Below are 16,907 nucleotides of genomic sequence, written 5' to 3'. Positions count from 1 at the left end.
CCTTCTCTCTGGTTTTTAACTCAATTTTATCTCAATGTCAAGTCCCCTCTGTTCTCACTCCCCAGTGTCATCCACGCACTGGTAAGGGAAATTTTCTGCCACTGGAAGCCTGAATGTCACCGAGTTCCTGGGACACATTAGAAAACTGGATATACAAAACACCTTGACATGCACCTGTTTCAAGTTTGTGAAGAACCCGCTACTTCCCAGAAAATTTCCTGCCCTACAGACCAGAGCACCCATCACATTGTGGTGCCACCAGTGAGAAATGAAGCCCAGCACTGTCCCTGCTGAGGGCAATGCCACCCATGAAACCCACGCCATTGCCCTCCTGGCCTTCTGTGCTGTGGAAACCTTTGGGTGTTTTTCCCAACTTGCTTTTCTGTTTTGCATAAACAGAGAAAAACCAGCTTGGGTTGGTGTTTTTCCCCATCTATTCGAATCCACAGAGCAGTGCACATCACCATTTGCAACACAACATGACTGTAAAAAGAAATTACCATTTGATGAGAAATTAATTAAACTTTCCATTGGAAGGCAAGAATGGGAAGGGCTTTAAAAAATTACTTTTTAAAAAGAAACACAAAGGCAGGTGAATGTCTGATACCTTCTGTGGCATTTCATCTTGGTGGCCAAGGAGCATCAAGGTCCAGATGCCCTGAAGAAGAAGATGCTGGAAGAAGGATGCTCTTTACAGCATGGCCAACATGAAGCCACTACCTGGGGACACAACCCGGGAGCCTGTCCTGTCACATCAGCACCCAGGATCTCCCCACCAGCAAGATCAGTCAGGAGTGAAGCACATTGACCCTCCCACCATGGAGCAGGTGGCATTGGAAACCTCTCAGCCCTTTCCATAGGTTATAAAACCTCTAAATATACACGGAGTGGTTTGAAGCCTTCACCCTGCAGGTGCTTCTCCCTTAAGGATGTTCCTTCCTTTGCTGGCTGCAAAAGACTTGTGGCCATTAAGGACGTTTTGTTTGTAGAAAGCAAAAAAGCAGAAGGGGGAGGTGAAAGGAGAATTGTCCTGGCAATGGAAGGAGGGAGGGAGAGAGGCAGGAGGTGGGAGGCAGAGATAACCGGTGGGTGAGCTATCAGCTCTTGCTGGGCTGGCAGAGGATGGGCGACAGGGCTTAAAACAGATGTACAGCCATGATCTCCCAACTCCAGATAAACTCCAGGAGCCACACACTGCCCCACACGTGCCCCACGCCTTGTCCCAGTGCCTGGGGTGGAACCAGCCCACTCCTGGCTGTGGGGGCTTTGCTCAGCCTGGCTGTGGAGGGGATCCCCGTGTCCCTCATCTGGGGCTGTGCCTGGACAGGGCTCCCTACACCCCCAGGCTGGAGCCTGAGGAAGGGTCCTCTCTTCCATCTGGGGGGAAATTTCACTCAGAAACCTTAAAAGCAAATGTTAGCTACCAGGCAGCTGGGGAGGAAGGGTTAGCAGCTAAGCTTTTGGGGGACAGGCTTTAAAAATGCAAGTTAAAAAACTCTAAAGGGTTTGTTTAAATAGGCAACTCTGTAATTCATGGAAATTAAAGACAAGAAAACATTTGTGGTACCATTCCTGCTCATCTGCTCCATGCTCAGTACAGTGTCAGCCACCATCAGCAGCATGGTGCTGTAGGTATGGATATTAAAAAAATATATGTATGTGAGAGAGAGATATATACATAAACACACACATGTTCAATGGACCACTTAGCCTGTAAACACTCCCTAATTAATGCTGTATATTTTTAAAAGCACTTGTGCACGTGGCTGTGATAATTTCTCTCCAAAAAAAAAAAGAGGAATTACTCTCACTGCCCGTTAAATCATGGCCGAACGCCTGCCATGGTGCGAAGGGAAGTAGCATGGCCCCCAGCAGCCCCTTCCTCGCACAGTCAGCCTCGCCAAAAGACGGGAAAAGGCCACTGGAAGCTTTGGGGGACCTGCAAATAACACGCTGGGGGTAAGGTGGGGGTGGCTGGTAACGCTCGCCTGCGGCGGGGCATTGCTTCATCGCCCGCCTTCCTTCCTGCCGGCCCCGCGCGCTCTTCCTCCCGCCTGCTCTCTCTGCAGAAGCCCAGCCCAGGCTGGACGGTGTGAGTCAAGCAAGAAAAAAAAAATAGCAGATCCTTTTGCAACGTTTTCTGCTGCCTGTTTATGCCTTTGGCTGTCTGGGAATGGGCCACCCTGGCATCGTCACCCCGCAACACTCAGGGATGAAACACCAAAGTAATGATGGATTCAAGTGGCGAGGTGGGACAGAGGCAGACAGCGAGTGGAGGCTGCTTTGTAAAACTTTATTTAGAAATATTCTTGATATATTCATTATATATATATATTTATATATACACACACATTACGACAAATGTGTTTTCTAAATAGCACATCCACAGTGGGTTGAGACTCAGGGTACCAGGTCTGGTTACTTCATTTCTGCAGAAAAAATGCAGAAATCCAAGGGGAGGGTGGCAGAGAAAGGGGCGGGGCTGAAAAAACCAAAATTCGTAAGGCAGGAATTCACTCACACGGTACGACACTGCCCCAGAGCGCTGTTTCCAACAGGAATGGGGGGTGATGGCCCACACAGCGAGAGGTGAAGCAGGCAGGAGGAGAGGTGGGCAGAGGAAATGTACCATTCAAATCACAATTAAAGTACAACTGTACATACCCCGGGAGACCTACGGCACTCCCTGCAGGAGTGCGAGTGCCTGGGGGCGTTTGGGGGTGCTGCCAAGGTTGTACCATTTTCCCGACTGCTCAGCTACCGAGAAGATATAAACAAGAAGTGATGGATTTGTGTGGAATGAGGGATTTCTGAGTATTGGTGAATTTTTTTTCTTGCGACAGTTTAATAACAAGGGTGCAAAACCCCCACATAGCCCACCCAGGGTTCTTTGGGAACCAGGAACAGTTTTACCTGTGTGACAGCACCCCCCTCCCTTCCCCGAGGGCCCCCTGGCAGCCCACCGCTGCTTGCCTGTCCTACCCCTGGCACCAGTACCAGTCCAAACCTCTTCCTCAGCGTCACTTCCTCACCCACCAGCACCTTCCCTGGCCCAGCCCTGCAGGTAACCTCCTCTAGGAAAAACCTCCATGCACAATCCAGACCCAAGAGTTTTCCTCCTTTTCCCCAATTTAAGATGGGGGAGATTGGTGCTTTCCAAGAATTTGGGGACTATGCTGGAAATGCTTGCATGGGCCAGGATCCCTTCCCAGGCAACTAATTCCGCCTAACAAGCCAAGCCACATGCCAGACTTTTACCTATTATTTACAAAGAGGCATCAAAACCAAGCAGGGATGGAAACGACACGGCTCTGAATTAAGCCTGGACGGGCTTGCAGACACCTACTCAAATTCTCTGTGTTCCCTTGTACCTCAGCACCCTTGGGAAGGCACAAGTGCGGTGGAAGATGTCCCCACTCAAAAAGATTTATTCCCTTCCAAAGGATGTTTGTGTGTGGGTTTGGGTTTTTTTTCTACTGTATCATGGTAGAGATTTCTGTGCCTTGACAGATCTGCAGAGGGACAGGATGGGTTTGGGGCAAACGCTCCATCAGGAGATGGGTTGGTGAGAGATGGTCCTGATGCAGTGGTGATGGGACAGGGTGGTTCTCAGCTCCCAGCCACCACAGCAGCAGCCTCCTGCTCCCCTGTTTCCCAAATATCCTCCTGGGGGCCAGCACAATCAGAGGATCAGCTCAGTCACAGAGCTCAGTTTTGCACTAATTTGAGCACTCAGGAATGGGGGCTAATCCCATACTGCTTTTACTGCTTCCCCACAAGATTCAGAGAGGATCTGTGGACTCCTACCAACCTTGACAGGTGAGGACCCTCCTAACGCCAAAATAAATCCAGCATTGTTGTCCACACTGTGGGCATTGGCACAGCTGAACCACCATTTTCACACAATAAAACCAAAAAATTCAAAGCATACCATTAAAAAACCTTTTTATAACCCTATGTACACGCACACTGTTGATACATCATTGACTCCTTTTGCCCTTTTTTTTTTTTTGCTTTTTTGAATTTAAAAATCCCCCAGTCCAAGGAGATACTTCACTAGCAAATATTTTCTTTCCTTCCCAACTCTGAAATTCATCTTTCTTGAGAGAAGTTCTGGCCCTATAGAAACCACTGGAAAAACTCTAGGAGACTACAGCAGGCTTGAAACTCACCTGCTGAGTGTTACCAGCAGAAGGATCAGGGACTGGGAGGGTGGCAGAAAACACCTATGTACCTTTTCATTCAGTGGATACTGCATGACAGTGTTAGACAGAAGTAATCCCACGTCATAAATACAACAAGCCCAAACAATCCAAAATCAGATAGAAGGGAAAGGAAGTAAGGGAAGGAAAAAAAAAAAAAAGGAAAGAAAAGAAAAGAAAAAAGGAGAGAAAAAGAAATACTCTAAATCCTTTTAATAGTTCTTTTGCTGAGGGTATTTTTTCACCTCTTTAAAAAGATACAGTCAAAAATTCTCGGACAACAGGAACACGTGGCCAAGCTCCTGCTCAGACCAGCTGGATGTGCCACAGGCTGGAGAAGTGCTGCAGCGCTGGAGTGATGCAGCAGTTTCCAGCACCACGTGGAGCTGGAAAGCGCCGATGGCCTCTGTCAGCAGTGAAAGAGGAGTTCCATGTCTCCCCCAGATGATTGCTTGAAAAGAGATGGTCACCAAGTGGCCTGCAAACCCTCTAAACTCTGGAGAGGCACCAGCCACGTCTCCTTCCCCTCTGCGGAGTCCCATCCCGAGCAGTTCTGTACAATGAAGACGAATTCAATGCTTTTCTTCTTTGTACGGTCACGTACCTAAACCCCGAATGTCCATCTGGGTTGGTCTTGTCCTCAGCCAACGTGCCGGCCTCTCTGTCCCAGGCTGGGGAGAGTGGGCAGCCCGAGCTCCCAGGGAAAGGCAGAGTCACAAATCCCACAAGCACAAGTTCCAGCAACGGCACAGCCAGGCCTGGCCTCTCCCCCGCGCGCCTCGGGAGCAGTGTGAGGGTAATCACCGCTGCGCGTTGCCTTCTACGGGGAGGATGGCGTGGTGCAGGCTCCGCGTGTGCTTCGAATCCAGCGCCTCGTGCTCTTCCGTGAAGCTGTCCGGGCTCGCCGCTCCGTCCAAAGAACTGCCACAGCTAGAGTTGGGAGACAACATGTCCTGCAGGAGGTCTTCCTGGACTATCCCCGAGTCTTTGTTCACTTTGCCCCTTTGGTTTCCTTCTTCCTCCTGGTCGTTGAGCAGCTTGGCCAGGAAGTTGATGTATTTCATAGCCAGGCGCAAAATCTCGTTCTTGCTCAGTTTTTTGTCAGGCGGGTGGGTGGGGATGAGCTTGCGCAGCTCTGCGAAGGCCCCGTTGACGTTCTGCTGCCTCCATCTCTCCCGGCTGTTGGTGAAAATGCGACGAACCACTTTCGTGTGAGGACCTGCAATCCCAAGCACACAGAATTAGGAGCAGGGCTCAACAGGCCAGGTATTACTTTGCTGAAAAGGTCACTGTTTTGCAGATTAACTACCTGACTAATTTTAGTGAGGTTTAATCATCAGGGCAGTGAAATAAGAGTTTCCATCTAACTGGAGAAAGCCATAACTTCTGTTTGATCCACTGGAAGGGAAAAAATTGAGGTGCATCTCTTTGGATCCTCAGATAGCTAAATTTACCTCTCATTTGTCATGATAAGTGTGCAGAAGGCTGCTATAATTTTAGGGTATCTCAACTGATCAACAAGGGTAACCCAGCAACACTGGTCCTATTAAAATTTTGTATCACTAGATGGCTTTATTTTCTATCCCAAAAATTGTCTAAAGGACACACCATTGGGATGGGAGGGAATTAGCTTGAGCAGAGGCTTTGACAACTCTGAGATCCAGAGGTCTTCCCTGCTGAGAGCGACCACAGGGCTGCCACCAGCCCTCTGAGTGAAACAGGGCAATGGGGTTTGCCCCATAGGAATGAGGACAGGTAGCAATGTGACCCACAGAGGGAAGGCAGTGTCCTGCCAGAAAGGTGATCACAGGTGAGGATGGAACAGTTTCACAGCTGACCTGAGGACTGCCTGCTCTCTCTACACATCTCTGCCACAGGGCAAAAACTCCCTCTGACACTAGTTGGAGATGGGATCCCAAATTGCTGGAGGTGTCCATTTGGCCTAATTACATGTAGCCTCCAATTAAATCCTTGAAATTTTACAGCCATGTTTCTGACAGGGGATGCTACACAGGACGAAGGCACAAAACACACTAATTCTCCTTTCAGCACATCAGGGTAACTCCTGGTGGCATGAGAAAAGCTTTGTCTCTGTGCTAGAAGTGACCCAAAGCACATCTACAGAAAAGTACAGCGCTGCAGGAGCAGCAGTGCTGTAAATCAGGATTGCAGGTTCTTGGGTCCATGGAAACCACCTCATGTAAGAGAACACTATCATGAGATGTTTTTATTATTACATCCTTTCCATCATCTCCTCCAGGAGACATCAACGATGGAAGGTCGCCTCAATCTCATGAAAATCTGGAAGGATGACCACAGCAGAAACTCCCATGGGATAGGAAGCATCACATACAATGAAATCATCACAGAGTGGGAAGCAAAGACTTGCAGGTAACACTTCAGTGAGTCTTACCCCAAAGGACTGTGGAATTCCCATTCCCACCATCTCTCCCCTGTTTTCCCACTCTGAGACACCTGCCTAGCTTCTCCCTCCTGGTGGGAACAAGCCCCTGGCCTTGGTGAGCAGTTTAAGCCACAGCTCTGACATCACCCAGTGAAACCAGCACGCCGGGGCACATTTAAACACCTTTATTCTTTTCTAACAAAACTCTTGGCTGCCTTGACTGTGGCACAGGAGCCAAACAAGTGTGACTTTTTATAAGTATCCAAGTCAGGCTGTACCTCCAGGTCCCACCTGGCACAACAGGAGAAGTGGTATCCCTTGTTGCAGATGATCAGATACCATCACACTTTCCTCCATTCAGGGGAAACTGAGTTCCTTCATCCAGCACGTCACACAGAATACCCTGCACTGCAGGGTTTCCATGGGGACACACTCCCAAGCAGCCAGGTTAAAGCTGCCAGCTTATGGAGTGTGTGAGCAGCCACACAACTCACTCCTCCTCACGGTGTGCTCAGAGCTGGGAGTCCCCCAAAATCACAGAGAGTCCCTGGGATAAACTGGGGTTGTAGAAAGGACAGACACACCTATGACCTCTAAGATTCCAGTGTGATGCTTTAATAAAGGCAGTCTTCACCCCCAAACAGCACCTAATGCCTTTGTATGAATCAATGTGCAAGAGCTCATGCAAAGGGAAGGTTTCTTGTCCCTGATGTTCACAGCCTGCTATGCCACAGGATTGTGGGGAAGGTGGCAGGGACCAAAGGGACCTCAGCAGCACTACTAATTAAGCAGCGAAGAATGTGCTACATCCTACTACAATAATATGACATTTTTAACACTTTACTGCTCTTTCCAGACAAGACCAAGTAAGCGGTCTTGAATCCAGAAAGAGATGCAGCTTAAAAACTATTTACTCCCATAAGAGTACGAGAAATAACCCCATCTTGGATACTGCTCATTAAAAAAAAGCTAAAGAGACTTTCATTCTTCACAGGCTTCAAACATGTGTCTCTGTTCACTGAAAGCTGATGACTAAAAGACATCTGTTCATAAATAGGTCAGAAATCAGAAAAAGAAAAAAAAAAAAACAACAACAACAAAAAAAAAAAAAAACCAAAAAAACCTGTTCATTTTCATCTAGGGGCACCCAAATCAAGCTTCAGTATATAAAACAAATTCTGACACCACTCAAATTCTTGATTCCTGTACCAACTGAATTAAACATATATTTTAGAAAGAGATCAGGTTTTGGCCAAAATGTGTCAAGCAATGGAGAAAATTAAAATGCCCCATAGCTGTGTTATAATAGAAAATCTATTTCTCATAAAGAAACTTGCCTCATAATTAATCCAAGCAATCAGATGAGAATTTTTGCCTGGATTTTGTTCTAATGGATTGACTGATGCTTTTTTAATTGTAATAAGAAGTCTGAGGAAAATTAATAAAAAGATGATCTTCCAGAGTTCCAGGATATACTTTTTTAGAGATACTTTTTTGCATTTTTATCTTCACTTCTGGCTATTTTTAAAGAACATATTAAGTGGAACAAAATTTCCATAAAATAGATAAAGAAACACTTGCAAAACCCCCACCACTCATTTTCTTACGGATAAACCCCACAAGCACAAAGTCTGGCAAGACTGCCCTGCCCTTCTGCAGATCCCAAGGGCTGAGGACCCTCAAGAGTGGTGCTCCTGTGTGCTGTGGATGTCACCCAGCAGGTGACAATCAGAGCAATAAGCAAAGCCTCTCACACCACACAGATGCCTCAGCATGGGATGTACATCCCTCCGAATTGCTCCTGTTTAGACAACATAACCTGACACCTATTTTTTCCCCAAAAAAATGTTGAGTCCAGTCTTGGAAATTCACATGAACCAGGACCTGCAGGATTGGGCCAAATCTGTACACCTGCATTAAACCACACGTTCAAAAACTTGGTTACAACCAAGTATTTCTGTAATCCTTAATACCTAATTTAGTAGCAAGTCCAAAGCTTTAGTCAGACACCGAGATTTGATGGGCTTTTCCCCGTAACCGCTAAGCCTCGGAATCAAAACCCAGACAAAAAGCCCTTCTTGTGCTGGGGCTGTGACATCCCCTGTCCCACGGGGCTGCAGTCTGAAAGGACCAAGAGGGCGGAGAGTGGGGACAGAAGGACTGATGAATGCAGATAATACCCTGAGCCTGTCATTTCGGGTTGTATTATTTTAGACTGATGCAGGTTATGATTTGATCTTAGATTAGCTGGGTAGAAGAAAAGGATAGCTAGCTGGAAAGGAGGAAAATAATTGTCCAGCAGTTTAAATACAGTGTTTACAATTGCTAAAGAGAAAACACATTTCAGCGAATCTCATGTGTACGGGCTAATAACTCCAGAGATAAACAGGGTGGCCTTCCACGTGTAAATTATTCTTGCAAATGTCCCTTTGCATGGGCAGCATCCCGTGGGCAAATGCGCCCTTGCACACAGCATCCCACACCTGCTGCCAGGAGCAGGCAGCAGATCCTGCCCTGCCCTCTCCCTGCCTTCCATTCTCCGAAATTATCCTGCAGCTCCAACAGGGATGCCCGCATCTGGGACCACCAGAATGAAACACCAGAATGTCACCTTCCACATCTCCTCCCAGACTCTGCCACGGGATATTTCTCCACGGCAGACGGGATCAGTTTGTGGATGTATACCGAATTAAGGCCACGATCCCACCGCGCCGCTGCAGACCTCAGCACGGTGTTAGCTCTTTGCTCCCGGGCGCTTTAAAGGCAGGTTGTCCTTTCTACCCAAGGCTGTGGTCTGCAGTGCGAGCGTCTCCTGGCTGGAAGGGTTTACGGACGCAACATCTCACTGCAATGGCCCTGATCTGCACTTCAACAGACTTATATTTATTGCCTTCTTTAGGGTTTAATCTCTAAGCAATTTGCAGAATAGGGATATAATTAGCCACAAACTGAACTGCTCCGCTGGGTGCTGGGTGAAGGCAAACTCATCGGGCACGCTGCTGGGGACCGCTGTGGGCTCCTCTTACCGGAGAGCCACCCTGACTCCCTGGGCATCCTACTCGCGTCTTGGGGCCTTTGGGGGTTTAGTCCTTTTATTATTTCGGGATTTAGTGCCAGAGTGTGGCAAAGTGCAGGAACTTGTCCCCCTCAGCAGATGGGGACACCCCCACCCCCCCCAAGAGGTGGCGCAGGGGCGAAATTCTCTCACCGTCGGTGATCTCCATCTCGTATGGAGAGGGTCTCCGCTTCACCCGGTTGCTGCCGTACATGGAGAAAGAATCCGGTTCGCCGAAAAACCCGCTGCAAAGAAAGGCAGCGAGGCCGTGAGGACACACCGACATCCCCCCGGCCCGGCCCCGCGGTAGGGGGAGCGTCCGGGGCCGGCGGGAAGCGGAGCTGCTCCGTGACCTCGGAGCGAGCTCACGGCTCACGAAGCCGAGCCCGGGGTCGTGCGGTGACACCACACGCGGCCAACCAGGGACACGCAGCGAGGGACGGCAGCCCGGCGTGGGCAGGGGGATGTGAGCGGCGTGGGGCGTCCAGACTTGCGGCTTAGGGCAAAATCCACCCCATTCCCGCGGCTTTGAGCTCTCCCGCAGGCGGGCACGCACGTCCACCCGGGCCGGGTCCGCACCGCAGCGGGTCCGTCCCTGCACACCCCCGGGCTGGCTCAGCCCCTGTCAGAGCCTCTGCTGTGCCTTTCTCTAATTTGCGGGACTCGTCGGAGAACGGAGAGAGCCCTGGGAGCTCCGAAGAGCTAAAGCGGTTCTCATCCGTTTACTGACGGACCCTTTCGCTCTGCCCGGGACTTCACCACCGTAAATATTTTACCTTCGAGGAACGAGTTTTTCGTTTCTTTTTTGTTTTACCTTTTTTCCCCCCTTTTCCCTTTCTCTCTTTGCAAAGTTGTGCGCAAACCCGCGCTGCCTAAGCGACGAGCCCCGCGCGGAGGAAGGGATGCTGCTGCTTCTGCCCCCGCATCTCCGCCCCGCGCCTCCCGCCGCTCCGAACCGAGCCGCTTTCCCCCCCGGGGAAGCCGCTCCGGGATGGGATGGGATGGGATAGGGGAGACACGGACCTGTTGATGGTGGCCAGCGGCTGGCCCAGGTTGTAGAGCATGGCCCTGCCGTGGGGCTGCAGCGGGAGCGCGGGGGGGCTCAGCTGCACCATGCGGGCCTCGCAGGCGGCCTCGGCGGCGCGGCACGGCTCGGCTCCCGGCGCTCTCTGCATCGCCTCCCCCGCCGCCTCACGGCTTTTTATGTCCAGGGAGCCCCCCCGGCGCACCAGCTCGATGACGGGCACAGGGGCGGCGGGGGGCCCGGGGGAGGGCCGGCCCGCCTCCTTGGCCGCCCCGTTGAGCAGCAGCTGGGGGTCCGCCGGCGCCTCCATGCCCCCGCGGCTGCTCTCCGGCTCGCTCGTGGTCTCCGCTTCCGAGTCGTGCCGCCGGGCGGGGCGGGCATCGCGGGGGTCACTGGGGGGCGGCGGGGCGGGCGGCCTGTCCATCGTCCTGCGGAGAGAGGCAGCGGTCAGGGGAGGCCCCGGATGGGGACCAAGGGGGGCTTCACCCCTCCACGGGCACCGCCCCGACGTGGGGGGGCCGCTTCGGGGCTTAGACCTCGTCGGTGAGAAACGGGGGAGTTCCTGATCACCCCAAATCATTCAGAGTTTGCTGGCGGGCCGGGGGGGGGGTCTGTGGGTCCACCCCGCCCGCCCCGACCCTGCTGTGACGTCACGGGGCCTCGCGGAGCGGCGCTTTGACGTCTCGCAGCTCCCCGGTCCCGCACGCCGGGGACGGGCCGGACCCCCCGCCACGCTCCCGGCGCCCCTCGGGGATTCACATCGGCACCATCAGGGCGGCTGGAGCAGCGAGGGGGGCTCGGGCAGCGCCCGGAGCGCCGCCAAGGGTGCGGGTTAAATTATGCGGCCAAATTACGGAGAAGGCTCAGGCGCCTCCGCTTTTTTGGGGGTATTTCTCCCCATTTTGGGGTCCCCGGCGGTGTCCGCTGCCCTGCGGAGACAGCCCAGTCGCGGCCCGGCCTGCCTGCAGCGGCCTTAGCCTCATGGGAGGCCCCTTCTCCTCCCATGATTATTTTTTATTATTTATAAACGATGGAAATATACCTCAACCCACTTTTTGGAGGAGAGCGGGTTAAACCAGCCCCTAACGGAGCCCGTGCCCCCGCGCATTCTCTACCGCAGGAAGGAGGAAGGGGCCCGGCCGCGGCCGCACGCAGCATTGTCCCCCTTCTCCCACAGAACAAATGCTGTCGCGACAGGGCACCTCGCGCCGAGGCCAAACAGCGATATCGCGATTATTTCTATGCTTTATCTCCCACATATCACCTCGTTCGTTTTTAGATTACTTTTGTTTGATTGATTGGTTATTCTTTTCCATATAAATAAGGAGCTTCACGGAGCAGAGAGCTGCCACCCATCCTTCTCACTCCTTTGCCTCGAGAAATTTTTTATTTCGTTTCTGATAGGCTGAGTCGCGAGACCCCCCCCCCCTTTTTTTTTTTTTGCCATATCTCACTATCTCGCTGGAAAACAAAATAAAAAAAATACGACCACCTAAAGCACAAGTTCTCGGCCTTCCCTCCAGCCCCCTTCCCGCCAGCCCTCTAGAAAGAAAAATCTAATTGCCTATTCCGATATTGTATAGGAAGAGATTACTCACATGTGTCATATTTAAGTAGGGACACCGCAAGTCTCTCCTGTTTCAACAAAAGCGCTCTCAGTGTCAGGCTGAATTTACTCCTCCCACCTCAAGGTACTTACGACTTTACAGAGAGGAAGGACACCCGCATCGGGATAAAACTGCTAAATCCTGGGAGGAAGAGAAGGGGGGGAGAAAAAAAAAAAAAAGGAGAGGGTGGATCTCGTGGGTCCGGATTGCCAGAGATCAGTGGAGGGAAAAAGGTGCAGGGGAGAGGGAAGGAGGGGACAGCACCCCGGGGAGGCCCCTGTGATAGGGGACAGCGGCCACCCCCGGGTCCCCCCCCCGCCGCCGCCGGGAGCCGCCGCCTCGCACACGGGGCCACAACGAGCGACGGCCATGGCCTGGCGTGGAAAAAAAAATAAACAGAGATAAAAAGGCGTGAAAATAAGCGCCCTATATTTGGGGCGAATTGGGCGGTTTTTTGGACACATTGCAAGCCCGGTCTTCCCGGGAGGAAATCACAGACGGGGCCGGACACGGGGTTGTTTTTCTCCCGATGGGCTCGCACGAAGCGGCGACGGCGGCGGCGTTTCTCCCACGTCCGGCTGGAAAATTTAATTCCTAAAGGGGCAAATTAAATTCCTCGAGGGGCCGGTTACCGGCCGCGCTCCCGGGCCGAGGAACCGCGACAGCCGGCACCGGCCCGGCGGCAGAGTGAGCCTGCTCCCCGCCGCCCAGCGACAGGAAGGCGAGGCCGGTTCACCCCGCCAACGAAATTACAAAAAATTAGGTTTTCTCCCTCGTAAAAAAAGAAATAATCCCGATGGCGTCTGTTCCCGCATTCGTTAAAAAACGAAATATACAAAACCGCAAAGATAGCAGCAGTATTTTGCCTTAAATTAGGGTGGTTTCGTTTAGAAAAAAATGGAGGGGGGGCATTAAATCCCCGCCCGCTGGTTTCTGCTCTGCAAAATCCTTTTGTTTTCCAGCAGCCGATCAGCAGGAAATTTCCAACCCAAAAGCGCACCTCTCCCGCCGGCTCTTTGTAGGGATATCGCCCCAAAGAGAAGGGGCGGGAGGGAGCAGGATATCGGGGACCCTCTCTCGGGGACAAGCGCTCAGGTTCTGGCTGTCGGCCGGGCCGTGTCCTGGAGTTTGTCCCTGGGGAGAGGCTGGGGGATCCGGGCCCCGTGGGCGCTTCGCCCCCAGCGCCCCCCAGCCCGTCCCAGCCACCGCCTCGCAGCCGCAGCCCGAGGGTCCCGGCTTGGTGGGGGTGCCGCACCCCACAGTTTCAAAGGGGAAAGCGTATTCTCCTCCTCACCCACCCCGCATCAAAGAATAAAAAAGATTAAACCCAACCGCGGAAAAGATTTTGTGTTTTTTTCCCTGCTCGCCTGTCTCTCACGTGGGGCAGAAGCCCCCCAAAGCCCACTCGCTGCCCTCCGGAGCCCCCCAAAACCGCATCCCGCCGCCCCCAGCGCCCAGCCCTCTGCAGAGCCGATTCTTCTTTACTCACCATTTGCTTTTCATTGGGAAAAGTGAGTGGAGCCATTTTGTGGCCTACGCATCGCGGCTATATTTGTAGTAAGTGTTGGGTGGCTTCAGCTGGGTAGGCTCTAATTCCACATCACGTCCAGTTTCCTATTTAGTATGGAGAGCGGAACACTACTGCAATGTGGCCGAGAGAGATAAAACCCCAGCAGTGGCCCGCCTGCCCTGATAAGCTTCTAAACCCATTATTTATGAAATGATTCATTATTATTTGGCAATTTTATCGAAGGAAAGCGGAAAATTATTGCAGGGATATGCATAGGAATAACTCCGGAATGCATGCCTTCTAGCTTTTTATGTGTGTGTGCTTAGATGCTCTTAAAAAGACACTGCAAAAAAAAAAAAAAAAAAAAAAAAAAAAAAAAAAAAGGAGTAATAAAAAATTGCTCTGTGGCTGCCCGCATCTGAATAGCGATTCTTTATTTTAGTCCTCTTGGAGGTTATTATGGCCCTGTTTTTTTTTTTTTTCCCTTTTTTTTTTTTTTTAAATTATTAAATATGGAAAACCTACTCCGTTCTTAATTAAATTTAATGAGCCAAAATAAATTGTTGGAGATGTTGAGAGAGGGGGAAGGGGTATGGGCTGCTTTGGGACAAGAGGAGGTAAATAAAGCACATCGAGAGGAGATGTTTTGGTGAAAAGCAGCCCCGTCCCCAACCTTCCTCCCCCCACACTGGGTATTTCTGCTGAAGGGCCGAATTGTGGCGAGCTCCCTGTCTCGTCTCCCGTTCTGGGGTGGGAGGAGGCCGAGCATCCTTGCCGAGCTGGGGGATGCTGGGGACTGTGAGCGGAGCAGGTACCGAGCCGGCACCTCTCGCCCTCCAGAAATCTGGGATGTGAGCGACGGAGCCTGGAGGACAGGGGCTTGGGGAAGGGAGAAAAAGGACCTGGGTCGTGCCGTAGCAGTGCGGGACGGCCAGTGGGGCTGAGAACCCCGTGGGGGCCGGAGCACGGGGCCGGCTGCGCGCCCCGTCGGGGAAGGGGCTGAGCCAGGCCGAGGCGAGCTCCGGCCCGGGCGGACAGGGACCCCTGGGCCGGGCCAAAGCCGCCGTGCCCCCGGAGCGGCTCGTGGGGATGGGAGGCGGGCGATGCGGCGGGCGCGGTGCCCTGCAAAGCAGCGGGATGGGTGGAAACGTCCCCGAAAAGCCAGAGGCTCCCGGCATGGAAAGGGGGAAGGCAGGAGCGGCTGGAGGCTCCCAGATCCGCTCCTCTGGGCACCCACGGGGAGCGCGGCCCTGAAGGCAGCGGCGGGCAGCGGTTTTGGACAGCTCGGGGGCCGGCCTGCGCGGGAACCCGAAAATCAACGAAATCACCCCCGGCGCGGGACGGGGAGGAAGGGACCCGGGCTGAGCCCTTCCCGGGACACCCCCGGTCCCCTCTACGGGGCTTGGGCCAGGCGGCGACCCCGGCCCTACGCGGGGCTCGGAGGACAAGCGGCGGAGAGGCCCGGCCGCACCTGCCGTACGTGAGGGGGGCGGCGGCGGGGCCGGGGTGCGGGGGTCGCTATTGTCTCCCCGCCACCTGCGCGCCCTCCCGCAGGGGGAAATGCCGGAGCTGTTATTCTTCCTTTCACTCCTTCCCCTCAGCCTCCTGCTCTGGACGCGGCCGTGGGAGAGGTTTCCACAAGCCCCGGCCGCTCCCCCCGCGGCACGGCCGGGGCCGGGGCCGTGTCCCGGCCGGCAGGAGCCCGCACGATGCCGGCAGCGTGCGTGGGGCGGCGGGGCAGGGACGGTCACGACGCGCCGAAGAGCCCGCCGTGCCTCCCGCCAGGAAACACGACCATTTTCGAGCCGGCTCCTCTCACCAACAGGAAGCGTTAAAGATAGAACAGCCGGGGCTGGGCGGGGGAGATTAGGAAGCCGAGCATCAGAAGATGCTGGGAGCACCGAGGGCCGCTGCGGGGCCATTCCCAGCCGTGCCTGCGCCCGCTGCGGTGGGAGCCGGGGCCGTGCTCAACCTAGCTCCGGCCCGCATTTTTACCTCTTCAAGTGAAGAGGGATCAAAACCCTTCCGTTGGGAGGGGGAGCACTAAAATGATCCAGAGTAATGCGGTCAGTGATGCACCTTTTCAACTAGCACTATAAATACCTTCCCTTAATTACAATAAGAAATGGCTAGAAACAATAGAAGAAAACAAAAACCAAATCAATAAAGCTTTAATGTTGCCCCATTAGCCATGTCATTGCCTGATGAGCTAGCTCTAGAGATTGGGCCCCAGTGCTCAGTTAACAAAGCCAGACCTGACTTTCCATGTGTTTTTTGCCTGAAATTGCAGTAGCTGTTTCAGGGAAAAAAAGAAATCCAGACATTTTGAAATTACTCAGCACCACAATATGAAAGGAAAATTCTGCTTAAAGGGAAGGGTGTTTTTTGTTGTTTTGGTCCAGTAAGTTAATGTTTTGCTTGCTCAGAGGTTGCTGTCCAGGATTATATGATTTGTGTAACTTACTATAACACCACACCCTTGTCCTGAGCTGTGTGCAAGTAGTTTGGCTTTTGTTTTCAAATTGTTTCTAGCCCTTGAGCATTTGAAGAAAGTCTTTAAAATATTAACCAATACAACTGTCATCTTCCTGTGTTTCCAGACATTTTACAATAGGAAACAAAGAACAAAACCCTGCAACAATAGCTCAGAGGTATGAATTGCCTCATTCATCTCACTGGAATGTTGAAAAACATTAACTATTTTTTGACTGATTCAGCAGAAAATGTGCTGGCAGATAATAAGCTTATGCCTGATCCAGGGGAGATGCAGGGACTGAGAAAGGTTTTATTTTTCAGCACAGCAAAGTAGCACCTTTCCTGAAAGGAAGCAAATACCCTTGTTGATGGAAGAGGCTGCGTGAGAAGAGAAGTTCTGACATGGCTTAAAGGCAGCTGCTGCCTTCCTCTCTCTTTACTGGCTTCAAAATGGCACACGGCTTATCACAGACTAATTCTGTAAAAAATTAATTAGCAATTAGTGCCCACTCAAACATACCACAAACTAACACTGCAGTCCTTAGGATTTGACTGGGAAAGGCCCAGGATTTCAGGGGGGGGGGGGGTGTTTTAACCTCTAGTTTAACACTCAGAACAGGAAAGGCAAGG

The 16,907-nt window shown here is 52.3% G+C and overlaps 1 protein-coding gene across 2 annotated transcripts; it reads right to left on the bottom strand.

Moving 5' to 3' along the window:
- Positions 1-4,400: 4,400 nt before the first annotated feature.
- Positions 4,401-13,951, bottom strand: TAL1 (TAL bHLH transcription factor 1, erythroid differentiation factor). 2 transcript variants are annotated; one of them, XM_039556433.1, is made up of 5 exons: positions 13,782-13,947; positions 12,284-12,433; positions 10,685-11,113; positions 9,815-9,906; positions 4,401-5,421 (listed from the first exon to the last, which is right to left on the bottom strand). In XM_039556433.1, coding segments are annotated over exons 2-5 (942 nt in total). In that variant the 5' UTR covers positions 12,286-12,433; positions 13,782-13,947; the 3' UTR covers positions 4,401-5,002. The 2 variants fall into 2 exon arrangements, with proteins under 2 accessions (XP_039412367.1, XP_039412366.1); XM_039556432.1 differs by lacking the exon at positions 12,284-12,433 and having other exon boundaries at positions 13,782-13,951.
- Between the last annotated feature and the right edge of the window lie 2,956 nt (positions 13,952-16,907).

The sequence above is a fragment of the Corvus cornix genome, chromosome 8, assembly GCF_000738735.6.
Source record: "Corvus cornix cornix isolate S_Up_H32 chromosome 8, ASM73873v5, whole genome shotgun sequence".
Lineage (NCBI taxonomy): Eukaryota > Metazoa > Chordata > Aves > Passeriformes > Corvidae > Corvus > Corvus cornix.
Note: the sequence above shows the minus strand (reverse complement) of the source record. Positions and strands in the feature narration are given on the sequence as shown.

Excerpts from the sequence above, each read along its gene's own strand:
- TAL1 (XM_039556432.1), bottom strand. Across the intron at positions 9,907-10,684 it reads CCGCTGGCCACCATCAACAG|CGGGTTTTTCGGCGAACCGG; the intron begins GTCCGTGTCTCC and ends CTTTCTTTGCAG. Across the intron at positions 5,422-9,814 it reads CGAGATGGAGATCACCGACG|GTCCTCACACGAAAGTGGTT; the intron begins GTGAGAGAATTT and ends TTGGGATTGCAG.